General features: G+C 32.6%; 1 protein-coding gene across 1 annotated transcript in view; it reads right to left on the bottom strand.

Annotated features, from left to right (window-relative positions):
* Positions 1-23,454, bottom strand: part of Nf1 (neurofibromin 1) — an 89,555-nt gene that overhangs the window by 49,281 nt on the left and 16,820 nt on the right. The window contains exons 14-28 of the mRNA XM_089251236.1: positions 22,629-22,822; positions 19,298-19,481; positions 18,807-18,993; positions 18,480-18,553; positions 17,317-17,472; positions 13,253-13,341; positions 11,634-11,720; positions 11,352-11,523; positions 11,111-11,250; positions 8,152-8,484; positions 3,962-4,140; positions 3,564-3,775; positions 2,869-2,952; positions 1,281-1,453; positions 47-139 (exon numbers count right to left, since the gene is read on the bottom strand). Of these exons, the coding sequence (XP_089107362.1) occupies positions 47-139; positions 1,281-1,453; positions 2,869-2,952; positions 3,564-3,775; positions 3,962-4,140; positions 8,152-8,484; positions 11,111-11,250; positions 11,352-11,523; positions 11,634-11,720; positions 13,253-13,341; positions 17,317-17,472; positions 18,480-18,553; positions 18,807-18,993; positions 19,298-19,481; positions 22,629-22,822 (2,357 nt within the window). The remainder of the gene's footprint in view (positions 1-46; positions 140-1,280; positions 1,454-2,868; positions 2,953-3,563; positions 3,776-3,961; positions 4,141-8,151; positions 8,485-11,110; positions 11,251-11,351; positions 11,524-11,633; positions 11,721-13,252; positions 13,342-17,316; positions 17,473-18,479; positions 18,554-18,806; positions 18,994-19,297; positions 19,482-22,628; positions 22,823-23,454) is intronic.

Raw genomic sequence — 23,454 nt, 5'->3', positions numbered from 1 at the left:
TTCTATTCAATACAAAAGTCGTTTCTTAAAAAGCTGATTCACTTACTTATCTGCAGTAGATATAATAGCATTGAATGCTCTCTGGGTTATTGATAACAGATTTTGTCTGTTTTCTTCAACATTTTCACCTTCGTCCAACCTAGGAGAGAGAAAAAAAATATCATAGGATTACATACACAGATGTGCAAACTTTTAAAATCCAAAAAAAATGGAGATTCTCCCGAGGGGGAATCTCGTCCCCCCCCCCCAACACTCATAGACTCTTATCGAAAAAAAATTCAAAAAATTTTTTTTCGAAAAAAAATTATTTTTTTAATAAATTAAGAAAAAGTTACATTCCTTCCCCCCCCCCCCCAAGGCAGATTCAGCATTGCCCCTGAGCAGAATATAATTCCATGTCAGTCTTTCCATGTAGAATAGAGAAATCACATCTACATACTGTTCATAAAATATAAGTGTTTCCTTTCGTGGATGCTATCAGTGATTCTATCTTGGGTACATGAACTCTTAAAAGCTTTATTATAGCTTAAAGTTTTATATTTTCTTTCTGAAGACATTTAATCGGAAGAAAAAAAAAAAAATTCAAATTACAAAGCTGCCAACGAAAAAACGTGCTTACCGCACGGCTGTTAATGGAATACAATAACGATTATACAGGAATTTTGGCAACCAAGGTCATGACGATAAAGTCCCTCATAAATGATTGCCGATAAATGCTACGAAAACGAAGTCGCGTCTTTGCCAGTTGCATAAATGTGGTCACAGAAATTTTTTTTAAGGCTGCTCGATGGAAATGACTATGGATGTTTTCCCTAACGACGATAGTAATCATTGACGCCACGACAACGTGAAAGCTCGTGATAAATAATTAATGGGCTATTTTTTGGCTAATTTTCTGCCAAAATCTGGAGAAATTTTAACAAATCCGGAGAGCGGGAGGAAGGATAAAAAATCCGGAGTCTCCCGCCTAAATCGGGAGAGTTGGCAGGTCTGCATACAGCTTAAGCAAGTATCAAAAACGAATCCTATATATGAATTCCCATAATATTTCATTGTATGGTGAAGGAAATTTGGGAAGAAAAATAAGCTTGATAAAATCAATAATTGATTATAATTATTTTGATAAACTTCTGGATTATCTAAGATGCAATAAGTACCTTTCAAAATAACACTAGCTTATATATGTGGGAAATGCTGGGAAAAAAAAGTTTTAGGTACGACAACACAAACATTTTTTAAAATATCAGCAAAATCTGAAGCTGAAGAAACAAAAACTTTACCTTGCAGGATCAATTTCATAACTAATGTTTGGTTGGTCAAGAAGAGGACTTATGAGAGGATCAAGTAAGCTTAAAAGGTAGCTAGCACCATAGATTTTGAAGCAAAAAGCCATTATTTTACTTCCAAGACTATTGCCTCGAAAAAGTGTCTGCATGCAATCTGTTACCTCAACCTGCAAATATTATAAACAAAATCAAACAATATATATGAACAAAATCAAACAATATCAATTAAAAAAAATAGATAGCAAAAAGCCATTAGAAAAAGTCAATATATAAATTAGCAAAACTAAAATTCCCTATTGAGTACATGAATATTCAAACATACATTTCATGTAATTGAAATATATATATACTGTACATAAAAACAGAAAAATTTTTAAATCACAGCTAACTTAAAAAAGAAATTTTCACGGGAGAGTTTTAAAAGCTTTGGATTAAAAAATAGCTTTCCATTTATACCAGCAAAATATTAATAATGATAATAAAAATCAATTTACTGTTTACTATCACATGTATTTTTTAAGATATCTCACTATAACACAAAAATTCATAATACAATATTCATACATTATTCCAGCGTTTCTTAAGCTTTTTTTGCCTGTGGCCGATTTGAAGCATTTTTTTCCCCTCATGGCTCCCCTGTCTTACCCAGAGTCTTCGACCGTCATCTAGAAGCATCCTTTATACATATTGAATTAATTTTTTCAGTGAATTTATAATGAACGAAAATTTTGCAAATAAGATTGGCCTCCAGACCACTGGCCTATAATTTATTGAGCTCCCCGCTAATCTGAGTTCTATTCAGGACCGTCTCAACATCATGGGCCTCCCTAGGCAAAGTGATGCTATGGTAGTCCCATACTTAGCCAGAAATAAACAGCCTACATATTTTATACTTATTTTCAAAATTTATTATACTATATAAAATATCATGAGGGGTTGGGTCACTTATGGACATAAGATCCCCGGGCATGACCTCTCACAAGATTGGGACTGACAGCCCGAGGCCTGATATGGTTTTCATCATTTTGTTTTTTCACACTATAAATTTAATATGGGGAGAGGGGTTCTGTGAAAAATCCATTCTGCGGGGGCCTAGGGAACCTTCTGTAAAATGTAGGCAGTGAGGCCCGGGAGGGTCCATGCCCTAAGATAGCCCTGGTTTTATGGGTGGTTTTGTTGGATTCTGTAAATGTATAATCACTAATATAAAAGCTTTATTTCTTCACACCTTAATATTTCTTCTTGGCTCTCTGCAGCCCTCCAAACCACCTGTCATGGCCCCTTTCTCCATTTTCTTCCATGGCCCCCTTGAAGTATCCCAGTACCACTAGAGGGGCCATACGGCCCCTGGTTGAGAACCACTGCATTATCCTATCTAGACTATTATAAATTTTTAGATCGCTACATCAAGCTTAATTTATGCAGGGAAAAAAGTTAGAATTTTTTTCCACCTGCAACTTCAAATTGCATCTGGAGCATTCAAAAAGTCACATATATGCTAATGCTCATAACTTTTGTATTAGAAGAAGAAACAAAAATACAGAAAGATTAAATTGAACACTTCTTTGAATACACAACATACTTCTTTGTAAAACATATTCCAAAGTAGAGGAGCAAGGAGATGCTTTGCATCAAACAAAGTCACAAAAACTCTGGCCAATTCATCCTAGAAATACAAAAGTTTAAATCAGAGCCACATCCCTATAACTTGCTTTCAAAGTAAGTATAATAAAAATAAAAGAAAATGTTTTGCAAAATATCTATGACATTCATGAATACCATTTAAGATACACAACAGCTTCGATTTAAAACTGCCTCAATTCAACTCTTTTTCAAAGTCCTTGTATGTGCACTTTCTAGACACTGATTTAACAATCTCCAACAAATAAAACTTTCGGCCCCTTCTCGTTTGTTAAATCAGGCTCATCCAAACTTGAAAACACCAAGATATATGACTCTTAAAACAGGACAATTCAGTTTAGGACACTGTAGTATGAATTAGGAAGTTATTTTCAAAATAACCTTGAAATACTAAGTGGTTAAGTAAACTTTTATTTGAAAAAAAAAGTTACACTAAAAATTAGTTAATATTCAATACCATAACGTAATGATTATACAACCATTACAGCATGTGTGAGTATTATATACTGTGGATTATAGAAACATTTTTTTTTCTAAGAGCAGTAACATTTATATGCGAAGATTATATACACAGGAAGTTATAGTTCCAAAAAAGTAAATACAAAAACTGAAATCAACTTTGCAACAGTAACTTACCATCTGTGGTGTTATGACTACACTAGCTAATGCCATGGCAATGGGCAGTTCTCCTTTATCACCGATCATTGTGACTAACTGGACCAGTTGCTCATATCGATCTGCAAGAACAGTCTCTGCTAACATGTCAAATTCTGTTCCCTGCTGTAGAATTTTTGTCAACACTTCCATAAACGCTGCTCTAGTTTGCAGATCCTTGTGATAACCCAGACCTTGAATCAGTTAATCAGTTAGTTGCCATTGGTAATTATAAAATTGTCATGCACAGAAATTATATTAGAATGAATATAAATAATATTATAATACTTTTGTTACTGTGGATGTTTATAAGCCAGGAGGTGCTTGTAATAATGAGATAAATAAAATCTAGGCATTGAATCAAGCTTGATGTTACATACTAATTGAATGCATGAGTCCACTGTCGACATTAGCACTCAACAAATTGGACATTGCCTGAATAGTGCATGTACGAAGTTCACTCAGCTTTGATGATTGAAGCCTAGCTCTAGTGACATCTTTGTCATCTGGTGTAGCTTCACTGCATTCATTGAGCAAATTCATGAACAATGAGAAATACCTGCAAAAAAGAAAACAAATTATTTTGGAGAAGAAATCTTGAAATAATGTATACAGTGGATAAATTAAATAATAGCACAGTAATACCTCAAAGTTATGCAATAGAAGGGACCGACAGTAACCTCACGTCAAATTTGCATAAGTCGGGTACAATTTTGTATACAAAAACGTGTGAATATTAATCAATTGGGGCCAAAATTTAGGAAAAATATATTTTCCTTTTAACTATAGGTGCACAGTACCAATATAGCAGGACTGGACAAATCCCAGGCACCAGGTCACCACGGCAACTAAAACATTGGTATTGGCGCTTAAAATTTTCTTTTTTTATTTACTAAATTACAGGCTGAGAGCAGCATAAAATGTTTGGAATTTATAGCATCATATCTGCCAACATAAAAAAGGGTCACTATGCCCTGAAAAAGTCAAAAGAAACATTATTTTGGACCTTTTTCTTTGGGTAAAAATCTTTTTCTGACACCTAGATATTTTTTGTAATTTGTCCAGACCTGCACTATGATACTTATGACTTCACAAAATTTAACTTGCTTTGTGACAGCAACTTAGTCTTAAAAAAGCTTTGTCCAATAAAATCTGTACAAATGAAATTCCTTTGTGTTGAATGTTTTGATAACACCTTGATCTATAGAAAGAAATAGATTGCTTGCGTTTGGAGGTGAGAAAACAACTTTCACATGTGGGTTGGAATTGATTGAGAGTTTCAGACCAGATGCATAGTCATCAATGAGCACCACAATGACTTTTTTTCTTATTTTCTGGCAAAACATTGGACTTCAGGTATGACATTGTGACCCCATTTGTAAAAATGGCAGATACCATACAAGTCCTGGAATTCCATTTCTAAATCAAGGCAAAGTTTTCATCCTTATACAATAGCATCTTGACTATCCGGTTCATGACTACCTTACCTAGTCAATTGGCGCCATGACATTGCCAAATCATTGAGGCTGTCACTAAACTTTGCTACATTTGTTGCTAATGTGGCCATATTTACAGAGAAATACATTAATTTTCCTTTTTACATAAGACAATGACTATTTACAGGTGAAAAACGACATAGTAAATGAGAAATAAAAACTATTCACATAATTTTTGCAACAATATTTATATTCTTGGACTTCCTTTTTCTGTAATAAAATTTTAAAACATACAGTATAGTACATAACAAACATTTACATTATGTATAGAATACTGACCTGTACCAAGAGATCACAAAAATGTGGATAGGAGCAGTTTTTGGTATTTTGGTGCTTTTGATGGTAAGGTGGGGGGGGGGGGGGTAAGAAGTGAGCATTTACAGATTATCTATCCCACTTTTATGTTATCAGGCCTGCCCTTCGGCCACATTAGGCTGGAAAGTCTGGATTCTACTGTGTATTACAGCCTCTCAAAAATCAGTGCAGCTTTATTAGGAATGATGTTCCAATCAACAAGTCTTACTTGATAATCACTTAATAATTTCTGGTATCTTGGCAATAAGAATAGGCTTATGCTTGAATCTCAGAAATATGTATTTTTCTCAGAAATACGTGTAACTCTGAAATTGTCTGCAACTCAGGGTAGTGTAAGTAGGGGGTATTACTGTATTTGAAATCAATAAAAAATTATTTAACTACACCAGAGAAAATTGAGAAATCTTGGTTTTTGCATAACTTTTATTGTATCAAAAACATGTGTTCATTCCTTTCAAAAATTGGAGATTGAACAATCAGCAAAAATATGAAAGTGGAGGTGAAAAATATTTGGAATTTATGATAGAAATGTTTGATCACTGAAATTTCTGATTATAAATATCTGGGTGTAATTATTTCTGCCGACCTTCGTTGGAATCTCTATGTTGATTACCTCTTTCAAAAGTGTCTCCAAAAACTCTTTTTTCTTCGTCGGAACCTTAAAAACTCCAACCGTCACCTCAGACATCTCTGTGCTTCCAAACTTACATCCTTCCTATACTCTCACATGCCTGTGGAATCTGGAACCCTCATATTCTCTCCAATATAGTCAAATTAGAATCTATTCAAAATAAATCCACCCATTTCATTCTTAACTGTTGATCATCCTCTGCCTCCGTCACTGAACTTAAGCGGCAACTCAATATGCAACTGCTTTTTACCCGTAGATATATCTCTCGACTATTTTTCCTTTTTAAAATTCTCCACGGCCATTTTCATATTGACACCTCAAATTTTCTAATTCCAGCTTCATACTTCAGCTTCACAGATTGTTTCAAATTTAGTTTCTTTCCTCGTACAATAACCGACTGGAACAACCTCCCGCCAAACATTATTGATTGTACAACAGTATCAGATTTTCTTTGCAACATCAATCGTCTCTGTCTAACTTCACCTCCGCATTCCCTCGTATAGGCCTCAGCCAACCAATATTGTATAAATAAAGTGTTTCTTTAGTGCACGTAATTTGTGGATTTTTTATTCATTAAAAACCATCAGAATCTTTGTGAACTTTACACAAACTCTTATACACAGCTACATCTCAACTGCAACTGTTTTTTTTTATGCTTGCAATAGATAACAACCTTCAAAATTAACTAGCAAAAAATAATTTTTTAAAGATTTATAAACAGCGTGTAATAAATGCAGTAGAAAAAAAAATCAATTTTTTTACAAGAATGGCACAAACACCACCTTCTGACTCCTTATGATTTCATTATTGATGAATGAAATTTTTGACATGAGGATAAAATGTCACTACTACTACTAATTTAATAAACCACACATGCACCTCATCCATATTCCTCTGCGGAACTTCTAACGAATTGGTACATGTTTGAATGTACAGTAGAGACTCGTTTATCTGACCTTCGCTTATCTGACACCCCACCGGAAAAAAAAGCATCAATTGGCAACAAGAACTGCAAGTTGAGAGCGTGTCTATTTTTTGTTGCTCCTGACTTTATTGCAGCTAATTAGTTACTACAACTGTACAGTGGAGCGCCCGTCTAGATTATGATGATGAGTATGAAACAGCTAATGAAGAAATTGTGTGATGAAAATGAAATTGAAGAGCAAGATCAAGCACCAACTGTTGAGCCTCTCCGAATTTCACACAACAATTAAGGCTTTAGAAACTGCGATTAAATACATTGAGCAACAAGAGGCAGCTACAGGAATCAACATAATAATGATTCAAAGATGGCAAGACTTGGCAGCGAAGAAATGACACTCATCAGGAAAGCAGATTATGATCAAAAATTTCTTTAAATCATCATAGGACTGAAATTTTTAAGTATACTGTATTTAACTTCAAAATATCCTGAAACTGTTAATTGTCTGTAATCAGTCAATCAGTCAATTTTTTCTGTTTTGTTGTAAAACATGATTTTTAGGTTCATAATGTGTAAAATTTTAACATAGTTTGATGTTTAATAAACTTTTACTTAACACCTTCCTATTATCCAACATTTTCACTTATCCGACATTCTGCCTTCCTGTCTTCCTAAGCGAGACTCTACTGAATGTGTTGTGAACCAACGTAAATATGTTTGTGCAATGATTGTTATAGTGCTATTATTATCCATATATTTTTCGTACTCTGAGTGAAGTATAATGATTGAAAAGGATAAAACCCTGTAGCAGACACTACGCCAATATTTTTTCTCAAAGTAGCAAAATTTACATCTGTGAATTATAAGCTGAAAAATACAGCGCTTAGGTTTTTCGTTTTTTATTAAACTTATTATGGTTCTTCAATTTAAGAAAGTTTTAAAATAAAGATTTTTTTAAACAATCGAAACACAAAAATTCTTAGATAAATATGTTTGTTCACACGTGTTAAGTATTTTTTTTTTAAATATACATGATTCTATCATTGAAATATAGCAGTTACAGTGAGAAAAAGATCTCTTTTGATAATGAAGTAGTGAAAGGAACAGCGCAGTCAAAGAAATTTCATGCAATTTTATTCATGACTTAGTTATGTATATGTGAGGTGCATGTACCGTTAAGTCGTAGTAGTAGTATGCATGACTTACTTTAAGAAGAGCTGTGACTTAGCCTCCATAAGGTCACCTCTATCATTTTCTTCTGGCTGCAATGGTAAACCTCGCAGAAGGGCTGCTACAGCTTGCATACATGCTTGATCTAATTCCCTTGTAAGTGCAGTAACATCACCAGAATTGGGTGGAGCAATCTGATGACTATTTCCCATCACCCAGTCAGTAAGATACTCAACCAACTTGTTGCGAAACTTCATTTCCTGCCTAAATGCTAGATCATCTCTTCGACTCATCATAGCCTCAACCAGTTGACAAAGTTTGGTTTTTATTTGGATAGCATGTAACGTTGTATCCAGATGACGGACATATCTATAAAAGATTGGAATACATTAAAAAGATTATGATTCAAGTATCAATGTTCAACTGGATATTAGTGTTAAAAAGATTAAAACTAAACATGAAACAATTCAAATTTAAAATACAGGGAAAATAATTATGATGTTAATAAACATACAATATAACTCTCTGGTCTTGGATGCACTTCTCATAGTGTTAATGTAATCCATCTATAACAAAACCCCTTTATAGCAATACGTTTCTCCGATCCCTTCAGTACCATTATATAGGCAATTCACTGCATTTAAATGCTTAAAATTAGGTTTTCAATTACAAGAAAATAGGGATAACTCATTAATGCTAATTTTGAAAAAATGAAAGGTAAATATTTTAAATGATAGGAATTTCAAATTTCAATTCATGACAGGAAAATGAAAATTAAAAAATTCACTGCTTAGTCGTCACAGACATCTCTATTCCACTTTCTTTGTTGGAACTTATCCATGAAAAATTTCATGAAAAAAATTGATAAATTATTAAACTTCTTATTCATTTTTTTATAGCTTTTTTTCAATTCAGCAATTAAAACATTTTCTGTATAATGGCCGAACCTGGGGATTCAACTTGCGGATGTGCAGACAGCCAAACAAAGCAAATCTTTACATGGACGATCAACAACAAGGTTGCTTTGTTCTATTTCAAATTCAGCTTGATATTCATTCCTTGGAGATGCAGTCTTTGCATGATTTAGTACTTGATAGGATTAGAAATTCAGAGAAATCTCTGATTAAAAACAAATACTTTTGAAAAGAAAAACATACTTCCATAGTTTTTCACAATTTACCATAATTCTGTATTTTATGGTAGAAAATCCATAGAAACTGTGACATTCCGCAATAGTTGGCAAATATGAATATAGTGATCACTCACTTGTGTGTTGGTGCAAAGGAACAAGGAAAAAAAGATTCATAAGTGGAAGAGGCGTATATATATAAGTGAATAATCATCATTTACCTATATCTTTGACTGGGAGAGCAGAAAATTGCTTTATAACAGAGAAACATATAAGTGAGAGATCACTAACTATATTGTGTTGCGATAAAACTAGTTTCTTTTGAGGTTATTTTAAACTGTTTTAATAAAAACAAAATTTAACATACAAAGTTTATTGTTGCTTCAAATTTGAAATCAAAATGAATATAATTTCTTATTAGCCTCTGAATCATTGACTCTAGAACAGTGGTTCTCAACCTGGGGCCATATGGCTCCCTTGCGGCCCTGGGATATTCTAGGGGGGCCACGGGAGAAAATCAGAAGAAAGGTGATCCATGACAAGTGATGAAGGGAGTCAGAGCTGTGAAGAGAAAAGCTTTAAAAGTGAAACATGGTTGAAAAATATTACTTTCAGAATTCATCAGATCCATTCACAGAACCAGGGGCACCTTAACCCTTGGGTCTATGTGGGTATGACCCGGGTCTTTATGTCTATAATGGAGGGAGGGGGACTGCTCTATATGGAATCTGGTACTATGATTTTCATACGTAAGCATGTATTATATACGTACGATTACATACGTACTATGATTTTCATGTGAAAATCATAATATAAGATCTAATACCAGCTAAGTATGGAGAGAAGCCAAAGCAACGGTTGATGTGTTGGGAAGGTGGATTTATCATGCATGTTTGTTGGATCATCTCGTATTTCACACAGACCCTTTTTATCATGTAATTTGACTTCTGGGAGAAATGATAATCCACGAGAAAAAAATGTGACCCATAGGGGGGGCCATGAGCTGCGAAAGGTTAAGAAACACTGCTCTAGAATACACAAATCACCATTATCAGTAGCATTTTCCGGTTCAAACCCTGTTGATGGCACAGTAGAAATCGGCTGAAGTTGGTTTCCTGCAGTTTTTAAACTTCTTGGAAAATACACGAAAATTCGAGCATTTGCAGTCTTCATTTCAAAATATGGAAGACGGATGGCAGCACCAGTAAGAATATGACACCAACACAACTGTGGCAACATAAATATGTTAGGGCCATGCATATACTTTCACACATGTTTCCCCATGTATTGATTCATTAGAAATTCCACAGAGGAATGTGGACAAAGTGCATGTGTGGTTGAATAGTAGTGGTTTTCCAACTTTACGGCACCAATGTGAGCAGATCTACCATTAGGAAGAGCCTCTCTGCAGAGAGGAGGCAGACTTTCAACACAATACTTACATAACATAAAAAATTCAAGCATTTGACATATCAGATTTAAAATATGGAAGACATATGACAGCACCAGTATAACATGAAATAACAGCATAACTCTGATGAAATAAATATGTTAGGACAATCCATATACATACACACACTTTACTGCATGAACCAATTTGTTAAAAAATTCTGTGAGACGAATGTGTACCAGATGCATGAGCAATTAAGTAAAAGTGTCCTGCTTCTATTGGAATATTAATCTGTGATCCCAATGCATTAAAGTCAGTAAAAATCTGCTATGACAGACAACACTTTCAAAAAGGGAATTACATTTTGCTTCTCAGTAAGTAGATAACTATTTCTCTTCTTTAAAACATGAAACCATAGAAATTTCACAACTTTTTTTTTCAACAAAATAAATGAGTATAAAACTTTGAAAACATACCTTACTATTGCCAGCATCATTCCCTCAATGCTTGTCATTCCAAGATGTTCAGCAGTGTGGTCTACTTTATTCTCCAAAACATTTTTCAGTATAAAAATTATATGCTCAATGAACAGAGTATTTGATTCCAGTACAACAACCTGAAATTTACATCAAATTAAATTTTTAAAAAGTTTGAAAAAAACAGTTATAATTTTTTTTTTAAAAATTGAGCAAATAAATAACTGGAAAAAAAAATTACCTGCCCCTGAGTATCAAAAAATGTTTCTACAATGGCTCTTGTTTGGTCAAAAAGAATTGGATACAGAGTTGGACTCATTTCATGAGCAACAAGATCTTTCACATTTTTTTGGATCTGTGTTCCAAATTTCTCATTATGACAAAAAAGGAGTCTTAAAAGTTTTCCCACAAACCTGAGAAAAGATAAAAGTTATTACATTAAATTCATTGTTTTAGCAGATAAAATTGTGGTATAAGAAGTGAATAACCACATAAAAATAGTAACATTCACAATCATACATACTGTGTTACTGGGCAATATTGTATATCTTGTCCTGCTGTCAGCATGCTACCTTTTCTAGCATCAAAGGGGAGAGACGAAATAGGACCACTGAGAAATAAAAAGAAAAACATGAAAATTTATTAAGACACTTTCATGTATTCATAAGCTCTTTTCTTTCATTCACAATTTACTATATACATATATTTTAGGACATCCTGAATTTTTTAAATGTCATGTAAAGCATAATATGAAAACAGATGATTTCAAACACACAGGGCTCCCACTCAAAAAATTAGAAAGGTAGGACTAAAAAAGTAGGACAGGGAGGGTACGGCCCCCCAAAACATAATATAGCATAAAAAAAAAAATTCCTCAAAGTTTTTTTTATTTCAAAAAAATTGATATCACTATTTCAGTATCTTATAATCTTTGACTCGAGCCAAAGAAAATGATAGAAATGACTTGGATATTAAAACAATTTGGCAAAAAACAAGGTACTAGCAACCACAGATAATTGCTTCCTGCCTCTCCTCGCAATACAAATTACATTCTTTTTTGGAGTCTTCCACAGTCCATTCTATCAACTCTCTTCTGCAATGCATAGCAAATTATGAAGACATGCATGTTTTTTAAGAATGATGCTCTTTCGAGATAACTTTCAAAAGCATAGTGTAAAATGTTTAAATTGCAAAGTCCAATGTAAATAAGTCAAGGTGAACTGGATGGTTTTACTGCGTTGTCCATCTTGTTTTTAAAGAGATATGTTTACATTTTACTGTTCAATGCTGTGTCATCGTTTTTGACAAATGAAGCACTTTCATTACTAGTTCTTCGCAGAGATACGTAAACATTGTGTCTCTGCACACATGCCCTAAAAATACAGAAGACAATTGAATGCTATTAGGCAGCATCAGAATCAACAAACCTAGGCTCCTATGTATCCAACCACTTTGTTAAAGAAGCTATCCATACTTAGATGAGACAACCATAATTTTTTTATGGGCAGTATATTTATATTTTATCATAATTTTTTATTGCTCTTATTGGGTTGCTGTATTTTTGATATAGTTTAGATATGATTCAGCATCTAATTTTTTATGGGCATCTTTTTTCAGCCACCTTATTGAGCATTTTGTCTGTTGTGGCCTTTGTATTTGTATAATTTCAGGAAAATATAATCTGTAAAAACATGCACTCTTATTTGTGGCATAGATAAATAGTCATTTGCTACCACTAATTATAAAGTATAATAATTTAAAAAAACCATCCTGTTTTTAAAGAAAAATCTTTTTTCTTTTTCTTGCACATATTCGAAAAATCCATGTTACACTTTAAAGCAGCGGTTCTCAACTGTGTGCAATCCTCAGAGGCTCCGTGGTGGATAGAGGGAAATAAAAAAAAGAGTAAGTTTGAAAAATAAATATTTTTAAATAAAAAAGAGAAACCTAATTCTCATGAATAAATAAAAAATAGGCAGACAGGGCTCTGTCATAGAAATTATAGACCAGAAAGGGTTTGACGAGTGAAAAAGGTTGAGAACCGCTGCTTTACAGGTTCAGTTTTTTGAGTGTGCTGCAATATTTTGTGATTAATGAAGGAAACTAATATTAAAATATTTACCAAAAGAATGCAAAACTTACCTTCCTCTGGATGGTGATTTCTTCAAAAGACACACACCACCCATAGCACAGCAGAAACCAGTCATGTTAGCCCATTCATTCACTTGATCCTGGAGAAAAAAAAAATTGTATAGAACAACAAATAAATGACAATGGCATCAGTATGAGAGGATGTGTGAACAGAATATATGCGTTAAACATGCACATTAATAAAAAATTTCACAAGCTTTTGTTATTCAAGATAACATTACAAAAGAATAAAATAAAAATTTTGAAAACAATAGTGGCTTCAAATTTAGAAAAATATAGCATAAAAAATGTAAGAGTAACATATGTCTATAATAAAAATGGCTCCTAACATTTCTTTGTCACGCTCAACGCAAAAATAAAAGTTATCAAAAATTTTTTAATAAGAATCCATATCAGTTTTTTTTCCTACAGCAGCAAAAGAGAAGAAAAACTTAAAATATGGTTAAACATTCGGATGAAATTCTTTAAGTTTTTCATTTCAGATATTTTTCGTCATTAACCCTCCAAGCCCAGAGAATAAAATGAAATTGCCAGTTTCTGCAGATGTTTAGTTGAAGTTATAACTTTTAAAATAATCAATGAATTAATTGTGAATTTTTTTAATTTTATGAAATAACGTCTCGTCTGTAATATTATATAGTATCACAATTATTGCCTAAATATTTTGTTTATATTTTTTTCGGTAGAATTGTTTTTTCTCTTCTACCATGGCCCAAAAATTGAATTTATAACAGCCTCGTTGCTATAACAAAGAACTACTAATTCAATTATATAGGGCATTGTAGCTCAAAGGGACTTGAACACACTCTTTACAATAATAATTATACAGGGAAATAATAATTATAATGATACAGCTCAAGGGGCTAAAACATGTCCTTTTACAATAATATCTCGGACTCCCACATGTCAAGCAGCAAGTGTTCATCACTCACAATAAAATATAATAAATTTACTTGTACAACAACACAGATTAATACCTGACATTAATGTTATACATACAATATTGACAATCATTAATTAATTTGGCAAGACAACCAAAAAATAAAATTCATGGAAGCAAGCAAGCAATTCACATGAACCAATGTTAATGTAAAAAAGAAACTTGAACAAGATTATTATTATTATGTGAATGTTGTTAAACTGGCAGTGGGAGAAAAGGGAAATTATGACCTCACCGGTTCCCACTGCCATGTTTGGCAACAATGAAATCCAGGATCAAGAGGTTCAAAATGTTACATTTAATTTTGCCAAAAGTGAAAGGCAAGATTTTTTTCTTAAAAATTTTTTCAAAGAAAAATCTTAAAAAATCTTTCTTTTCTTACAACATATTCACATCTTTATTCAAAACAACAAAAAAATGCCTAAAAAACCAAAACGATTAGAAGATCCAAAATATATATTGATCATGTTTATAATACATATTTTCATCAATTTGTAAGAGCGTTTCCAGTGAGCAACCAGGTTTTTAAACACGTTTCTGAAAATTGAAAGGCTCTGATCTCTCTGAGACTGTTGGGGAGTTTGTTCCACATTACTGGGCCAACAGAATTTAGACTACATCGCATACATTCAGTTTTAATTTTGAGTGGGGATAAGTATGTTATGAGATTCCTTGTGGCATAGTAATGTTGGGAGTTTCTGCACATGATGATGTAATATATTTGCTCATTTTAATTCGTTGAAACATTATTATACATATCTTCAAAGAGTAAAGGTGATCCATGACCAGAAGATTCGTTTCATTTATATTAGGATGATTAATTTGGTTATAAGATCACGATCGATCTTCTGAAGAGAGTTTCAAGAATCGTCACTTGATTCTGCAAAAATGATCACGGCAAATGTAATCAGGATTACCCGACACAGATATACAGTACAATAATTAATGTGAGATTGGACATATGAATGGTAAAGCATTGAAAAATTTTTTTTGTTCATGTAATTTTTGTTATGGCAAAATAGTCCAGATATTTTTCTGTGACTGATGCAAATATTATGTGCATGAACTGTCGAACTTAGATTATGTTGCAAGGTGATTCCAAGAAATTTAATAGAGCTAGTGATTGAAAGACTAAATGAGTCAGTGACAATGTCTTCAAAACTGATAGTATGTGGTCCATCATAGACAGCATGCACTGAGTTGCAGAGTGATTAAATTTCAAATTATGATTTTGGAACCATGAAATATATTATGAGAAAAGTTCAACATTTCTGCAAAGAGTATTAGTATCATAATGCCAGAAAAGAAGAGTTGTGTCATCAGCATACATGTGAACTTTGACAGAATTATTCACCTAATAATTTTTTTGCATCATTAACATGAAAAATAAAAGGTAATGGTCAACACCGATTTAAGCAGTGAGGCAGCTTGAGGAGATGCCCAGAATAGACACATATTGTTTTCGATCACTGACGTATGATTTCAACAAATTATGGGCAGGTCCTATATTGTTTCTCAACAATATAGATAGACGAAAACCCAGAGGTAAACTGACAATTACAACGATTTCTCCGAACATCTTCCAGAAGCCCATGAATGACAGTTTCAGATCTTTTGATCTCCCCCTCGAAATCTGTTTTGGTTGTGATGATTAGATTGAATTTTTCAAAGGAATTGTTAAGTCGAAAGACAAGGATTTTTTTCCAAAATTTTAGCAATAATTGGAAGATTGCACACAAGATTGCACTCATAACTGGAGAATCACCTTATTTTTACAAATTGGAGTAACTTAAGCAAGCTTAGCGCAAGCGTGGAGATATGGGGGCCAGTGCCAAAGGCAGAGAAGACTGATAGAATGTATATGAGTATATATGAATTCACTTCAACAGCATGATGCCTCCCAGACCTTCAAGTCTATCTCCACCTATGGCTTAGCACCCTGAGAAAAAATGAATTGGAGATAGAGCAATTAAAAATTTCAATTAAAATGGTTGAGAGAACACCAATTACACATTTTATGGCTTTCCGCATCAAGCCATCAGATCCCCATCCAGTGTCATATCTCACCATCCTAGATGCTTGTACGAATTCTTGAATACTGATCATTGGAAAATAAATACTATGACTGTTGGAATTTGAAAGATATACACTGTTTTGAGCTGAATTAAAATTTAAAAATTGATTGGTGTCGGCAAAGAAACTTAAAACCATCAGCTATCTCTATAGGATCATTAATAGTGTTGTTGTTAATTGAAATAGAGGTAATGGGTACCGTGTGAGTGAGTTTCCTCGTCAAGATCTTAACACACTAGTCCAAACTGTTTTATTGTCACTATACTCAAAAACGGAAAGAAAAAAGATATGTTTAGCACATTTTACTTCAATATTCAGCTTGTTTCTAAATCTATGGAAATTTCTTAAATCTTTGACATTACGAGTTCTAATGAAATGACGGAAAAGTTTTTCTTTCCAATGGCCTTGTATATGTGCTGATTCACCCACGTCTTTTCCATTTATTGTGATCCCCGAAACTGTAATATCAGATGAAAAAAATCATTGTGAATGCTACAAAGTTTATAAGCACTCTCTAGGTCACTAAGAACAACATTCATCCAGTCAAGAGAGCTTACTTATCTCTAAAACTAGCAATTAAATCAGGATTGAATTTGTGGTACAAGTACGAGCTACTGTTTTATTTGTTTATGACTTTTAGTGGGAATCAAGGCAAAAATTGGAAGGTGATCACCGGTGTGATAATCAATCATACCACATTTATCTATATTTATATTAGTAAAGCAAATAAATTCGTAAATGAAAATAATATAATAGTTATGATTGTATAAAGAAACATTATTCCTCTTTCAAATGATACCAAACATGCAGAGATCATGAAATAATATATGGATTAAAATATAAGATATGCAGTTGGTTGCCATCGCACAACAGCATGTCAAGTACCGACCCTACGTACTGAGTATGCTTGATGTTGAGAAGTTAATTCAAACAATAAAAAAAGCAACATTCATAGGAACATTCTATCAAAATATGGTTTAAAAAAAAAAGGAAAATCAAAATATCATACTTTGGGAGTAGAAAAAAAGAAAACGCATGCTACCTCTAATTCATGTTCTGTGCTTTGATGGGACGCTCTTCTTTTCCCTATAGTTCTGTGGAATCCTTCACAGCTTGGAGCTTCCTCTAATTTGGTCTTTGGGTAATGAACTAAAATCATAGTTGCTGTTTCCCATTTCATAAACGTGTCTTCCCATGCCTTTGAAGAAAAATTTTAAAATTCTAAATGTATTTTTAATGCATGGAAGAATTCACCAAAAAGAAAGAAAAAAAAAATAACGTGCACGTACATATTGTGAATCTAACGTGAAATTTATTTCTGTGTAATGATTGTTATGCATAGCACTGCTATAAATTTTTCTAACTATGAGAGAAGTGTAATGATTGAACAATTGAATCATTGCAGGCCTGTTGCTTTCTCTGGCGAGACTTTTTGATACACATTTATGACTGATTTAATTTTCATTTTATTAATAAAAATACTGTAAAAATTAGGAACATGGAGGTTCAGTTCGGTGCAAAGTATATGCACACACACACACACAAAAAGATGACTTATGTCCAAATCGACTAACAATAGGTCTTGGAGAACATAATCCAGCTATAGGTTGGAGACTATCAATAGTAGAGAAAGAATGTTGCTTTTCTGGCCAACAACATACCAAAAAAAAAGATTTTCTGGATATCCTGGCTTCATCTTGGCGCTAATATCTAAAAATATCTTCTTTGATAATATCAAGTTTTCACAAAAGTTGACATAAGCAGAATATGTGTATTACCCAAAAATTCCCACATGATTTTCAAGCAGACAACGCAATTGAAAAGCAAATAAGCTTTAAGTTTCTAAACAACTTGTGGATGATTCAAGATCTCAAATTTGATGTGCAACTTCGTTATTATCTGATGCTCTCAAGTTTGTCCAATTAGTAGAAGTGATCTTTTCAACTTTGTTTTGCTAAACCAGATTAATGGGAATGTACTTTTTTATATCTTTGTATAAGCAGGGTCAAATGTAATTATTAGTTTTGTAAAAATACGATGATCTCTTTCTGATACGTTTCTCTCAGTTATAAGACAATTTTCTTCACTTCCAGTCTAAGATATAGGTAAATAATATTAATCACTCATACACCTCTCTCACTTATCTTTTTCCTTGTACCAACACATAAGCGAGAGATCACTGTACAATTAGGTAATACTTCTTACTTGTGAGCAACCTTGAGTGCAATGCTCTATTTTTCTGAGGAGAGTCATGATTCGTTTTTGAAGGGCAGCACGTCCTGAAATATATCAAGTTGTTGAATATGAGAAGTAAAACATGATGATAATGCAAAGCAAAGTGTACTACACAAACTGATATGCTTTTAGCAAAGCATTAATATGGGTTTCAAAGCAACTAATATAAGATCCAAAGAGCAAACAAAAAACCAATTACAATTCTTTTTCACTGTAACTGTTTTTCTGAGTAAACTTTGGGAGAAATGGTATTGTATTCAAATTTCTAAAATAAATTACTCTTACAGAATTTATTACCTGTTGTCAAAATGGTACTGGCTGCAGATAGTTCTTGATATACATGATAATTTGGGAGCATGTATGTGACAGTAAGATCATCCTGGCCGCACCTTATGTCAGCTTCTTCACATAGAAGCACAAAACATGACATGGCTACAAGGACTGCTTCAATATCAATACTCCAAAGGTACATAAAAAATACAACCTAAAATATATGACGGTTGAAAAAGTTTCATAGTCTGCAGTTATAAGGGAACTAATTTCATATTTAAATTATTAGCAAGAAACTGGTACATATAGTTATGAAACTGGCAAACAAATTATTTGAAGACAATAACTAAATTTATTGATAAAATCTATTTACAAAAACTCATAACTAATGTTATTAATGAATAAAAACAAAACTTTTGCTTGTTATGCATGAAAATCAAAACCTGGAGCTATTTTTATTTTATTATTTCTGCTATTTCTCACTACTCTAGATTTTATATCTCATAATCCCACTATACCTCAAGTTTGATGTGTGCTTGTTTACATATAGCAATATGGCTTCCCAAGTTGGCATACTCCTTATGTTTTTGTAGGAATGCATTGCGACATTTTAGGACTTCACGAACCCATTTCAGGATGTCAGTATAATTTACAATCTGGTGCTGGATAAGCTTCTGAGATATAGAAAACAGCACCTGTGAACTAAATAAAGAAGACATTAGCAACTTGAATAAAACATCTATGATTCTGAAAATGCTATTAAATTTAGTGAACCTTTAATATAATGATACTAAAGGGACCAGAGTGAGTATTGTTACACAGGATTCATCATTACAGATGGAATACATTAACACCATAGGATGTGTGCCCAGATCAGAAATTAATATCGTTATATTATGTTATTATGATTATAATGGGTATTGTTATATAGGAGTTTCACTGTATTTGTAAAATTTTTCAATGAACTAAAGAAGAAAATTTTTTAAAAACATATTTAACATAAATAAATACATTTAAGGCAGAAAAAATAGATATAGGCATATTTTTATATTCCATACCTTTTGCTAACACAATGCACATTACTTTATGTGATCAGAATGACGATAACTATATCCAAAAAAAATCCTGGTTGTAATTATGATGACCATATGTCTCATTCAGGGTTGGTAGGTTTTAAAGTATGGCAGTTTTTGATGGTTTGAACTGTCACGTTGGGGGGGGGGGGGGGGAAGGAAAGGAGGCATATGATCAAAGTGCTTAAAAATTTCATCAAGATGGGATGGATAGGATGGACCATGAATTACTAATACGACGTCAATCGACTGCTTTGACAAGGGGACATCAGTATTGATTGGTAAGGGACAATTTGAGGCTGTGGTGCTGCAGGGAATTTTTCTCTAATAGGGTTGTTAATAAATGGAACTGTTTACCCCAAGGGGTAGTAAATTCTAACACAATTGACATGTTTAAAAATAAATATGATAATCATGTTGGGGTAAATCGAGAAGCTATCCATACCTACAATAAGAAAACGATAAATACTTTTTATAGGTATTTTGCCTGTTGTGGCCTTGCATTTGTACTTATCTAAAACCATCCGTCGAAAACTGTCAAAAACCTTAAACATTGCTTTTGAATAAGAAAATCCCTGTTGAAAATACACATATTGATTGCGTGTAATGTTTAAAGTCATGTCCTACAAAGAATAAATACTTAAATATGATTGTAAAATAATTTTCTTTTCTCTACAGAATTAAAAAAAAACAATGTATGGACATTTTTCTTTTAAAATATACAATTTGAATAGAGCATAAGATAAAAGATGAAGGAAAACTGGAACTATTTTATATTCTTCAATCCAAGATGATTCTCAACCTTCCAAAATTTCTTCAACTGCTTGTGTAGTGGATATAAACCATATGCTGTACTCTTTTCATTACAGATAAGTGTTTCAGAAGTTCTTTTATGTAATATATGTAATGCCAATAACATTGTAATCTATAACATGTTGATTTCTGTTACTATTAAATTATTCAGATATAATCACCAAGACTTAAAACAATACCCTTATTGTGTTCATTTTAGAATATATCTAGCAATCAAAGTTCTAAATTATAGGACTAAAATGTCCTTTAATTTGGTAGCTCTGGCTTGCATGTAAAGTGTAAATGATGCTTAAGTAACTTATTCTTAGTGCAAAAGTAAGAATAACCAAGTTTGACTATGATATGGTATATTTACTAGCATTTATAATGCAATGGTTGTCCTAATCGAAGCTGTATCCCAATGTGCAAAACAATGCTTTGGGTATCAAGTCCTGCCAGCCCCTGCTTTATGATACTTTTTAAAATACCAGATTATGCAACCTAAGCAAAGAAATTTTTATGTGAGAATAAATGCGTTTAATTAGTGTATTAACAGATGCTGCACAAGAATTTTCAATACATGGAGTAAAATTTTGGCAGATCAGAAAATTTAAAATATTAAAACAGATATTTTATACTCGGTAATTATATAAGTAATTCTCAAAATATAAAACACTTTAATTTGTATAAAAGTTTTTTGTTATGTAACATATCTATCAATTTAAAAAAATTATTTGACAACATTGACAGTAAGTTGGTTTTCGACTGTTTTAATAGACTATACCAAGTTAGTTTCTGAGGTCAAATACCTAACTCCTGATCTCCTATCATACATATTTTGAATAAACAACTATATTTTGCTTCGTAAATTGAAAACAGGTAATCAGAAGTTTAGATAAAATGAACCGTAAAATTATATATTATGTGTTCTAGACTTTGTACATTGAAAAAATTTAAAATAATTAATATTTTGTTTTAGTTATTGTAATAAATTTGTGTTAAAAAATAAAACATAATATACAAAAAAAAAAAGTTTCTCATTATGTGATTTACCATTATGTTTAAAATATTATCCAAAAGGTTAATTAGGCTTATCCATTTAGGTTTTTGACAGTTTTGATGGTTTAAACGAGTTTTTGACATCATAACCAAACCTCAGTCCCATTTTGGATGAATAGGATATATGAAACAAGACAACTCTGTTTTTCTATCTCATGTAACAGTTTCAAAATGCTAAATTTTTTACTTGTTCTAAAACGTGATTTTATTCCCCCCTTAAAAGATAAAATCGTTTTTTTTGTTCAGAAATTGTGAGGAGTTGAAATGGAACTATTTAATGTGTATTATGAATAATGTACATAACATATATGGCACGTTTCAAGAATTCCCTTGTGAAAAAAACCCTTTCGGCTGAGGAACTGATGTGGCCAGTTGAAAGAAACTGACCATGAATTGAAGAAAGGGATTTTTTTTCACCTTAATAACCATTATAGTGGCTATTATGGCCCCATTGTGAACTGGTGTCAAAATTTTTATTAATGAGGGAGCCTCCTGACTTCCTACAGTCTAACAGATCGATAATGATAAACTATAGGGAAAAAATGAGTTTGGTTCAACCTTAGCTTTGAAATGTGCAAAAAAAAAAAAAACCCCCTTTTTATGAAAAAAAAGATATTAACCAAAGTCCTAATAACTATAAACTATTTTTTTCCGGTTTTAAGATATTGGTCTGTTCCGTACTTAGCAAAAGCAATAAAAATACCTGAAGGATAAAGTTAGCTGTGATTTTACTAAGCTGATCTATTGTTAGGGATTACTTTCATTTATTGATTTAAAATGAAGTCAAAATTATAGATCCTCATTTTAAGAGTAAATATAAATTATTTTTGAAGGCTAATATTCAAAAGCAATTTTTTTAGAAACTCAGATAAGAATTTAATACATGCATATACTTTCTCGAAAATGCACTGATATATTCCTATACCTTATATCCCAGAAAGTGTTTATAGGCGATTCTGGATTCCACATCTCTATATTTGAAGGGTTATGCAATACTAACAGTGCTTCCATGGCTTCTTGAGCAACATCTGGCATTGAAGGCTGATGGATAAGAGACACCAAACCATTTATCAATTCTAAAGTGCTACTTTGAATCTCATGTCCAGCTTTTCCTTGATTCTGAAATAAATATTAGTTTTTCAATGAAGAAATTGAATTCTTCCCCTTCTACAAAAAGCTAACTGATAAAAATAAATTTAAATGATATAAAATTCTGTGCAGATATGTTTTCCTCTTCTATGCTAGAAGAAAACCCATCTAAAAACGCTGAATTACTGGACAGGTATGCTGCTGGATTGTGTGTGTGTGTGTGTTGAAAGTCTGCTGTACTTGAAAATTGAATAGATAAAACTGATGGGGCAATCAGATATCATATAGGTAAAATGTTACTCGATACGCTGCCACAAACAAAGAAAAAAGAAAGGTATGAAATCAAATAACTTCTTTTCATTAATTCAGTGAACCTAAGATGAGCATTGTAGGTGGAAAACTGTCTTAAACTGAATAATATTTCAGTCTCTTGACGTTCCATTTTGTATCAGTTTCACTGTACTTTTTTATGCATAGTTTTGCAGGGTGCATAGGTAACAGGGCATATGGCATTTTCTGGTGAACAGTTGATCCTAGAGGCATACATCCAATTAGAAAAAGTATCCAAATAATGTGCAGCACTGAGATATGCCTTCTAAGTGCAATATTCAATGAGATATTTGAATTAAAAAAACAACGGAAAGTGTGGGAAAAACAACATT

This window comes from Pholcus phalangioides, unplaced genomic scaffold (genome assembly GCF_987345545.1).
Source record: "Pholcus phalangioides strain wild (caught in Gottingen) unplaced genomic scaffold, Ppha-v1.0 ptg000024l_1, whole genome shotgun sequence".
NCBI classification, from domain to species: Eukaryota; Metazoa; Arthropoda; class Arachnida; order Araneae; family Pholcidae; genus Pholcus; species Pholcus phalangioides.
Note: the sequence above shows the minus strand (reverse complement) of the source record. Positions and strands in the feature narration are given on the sequence as shown.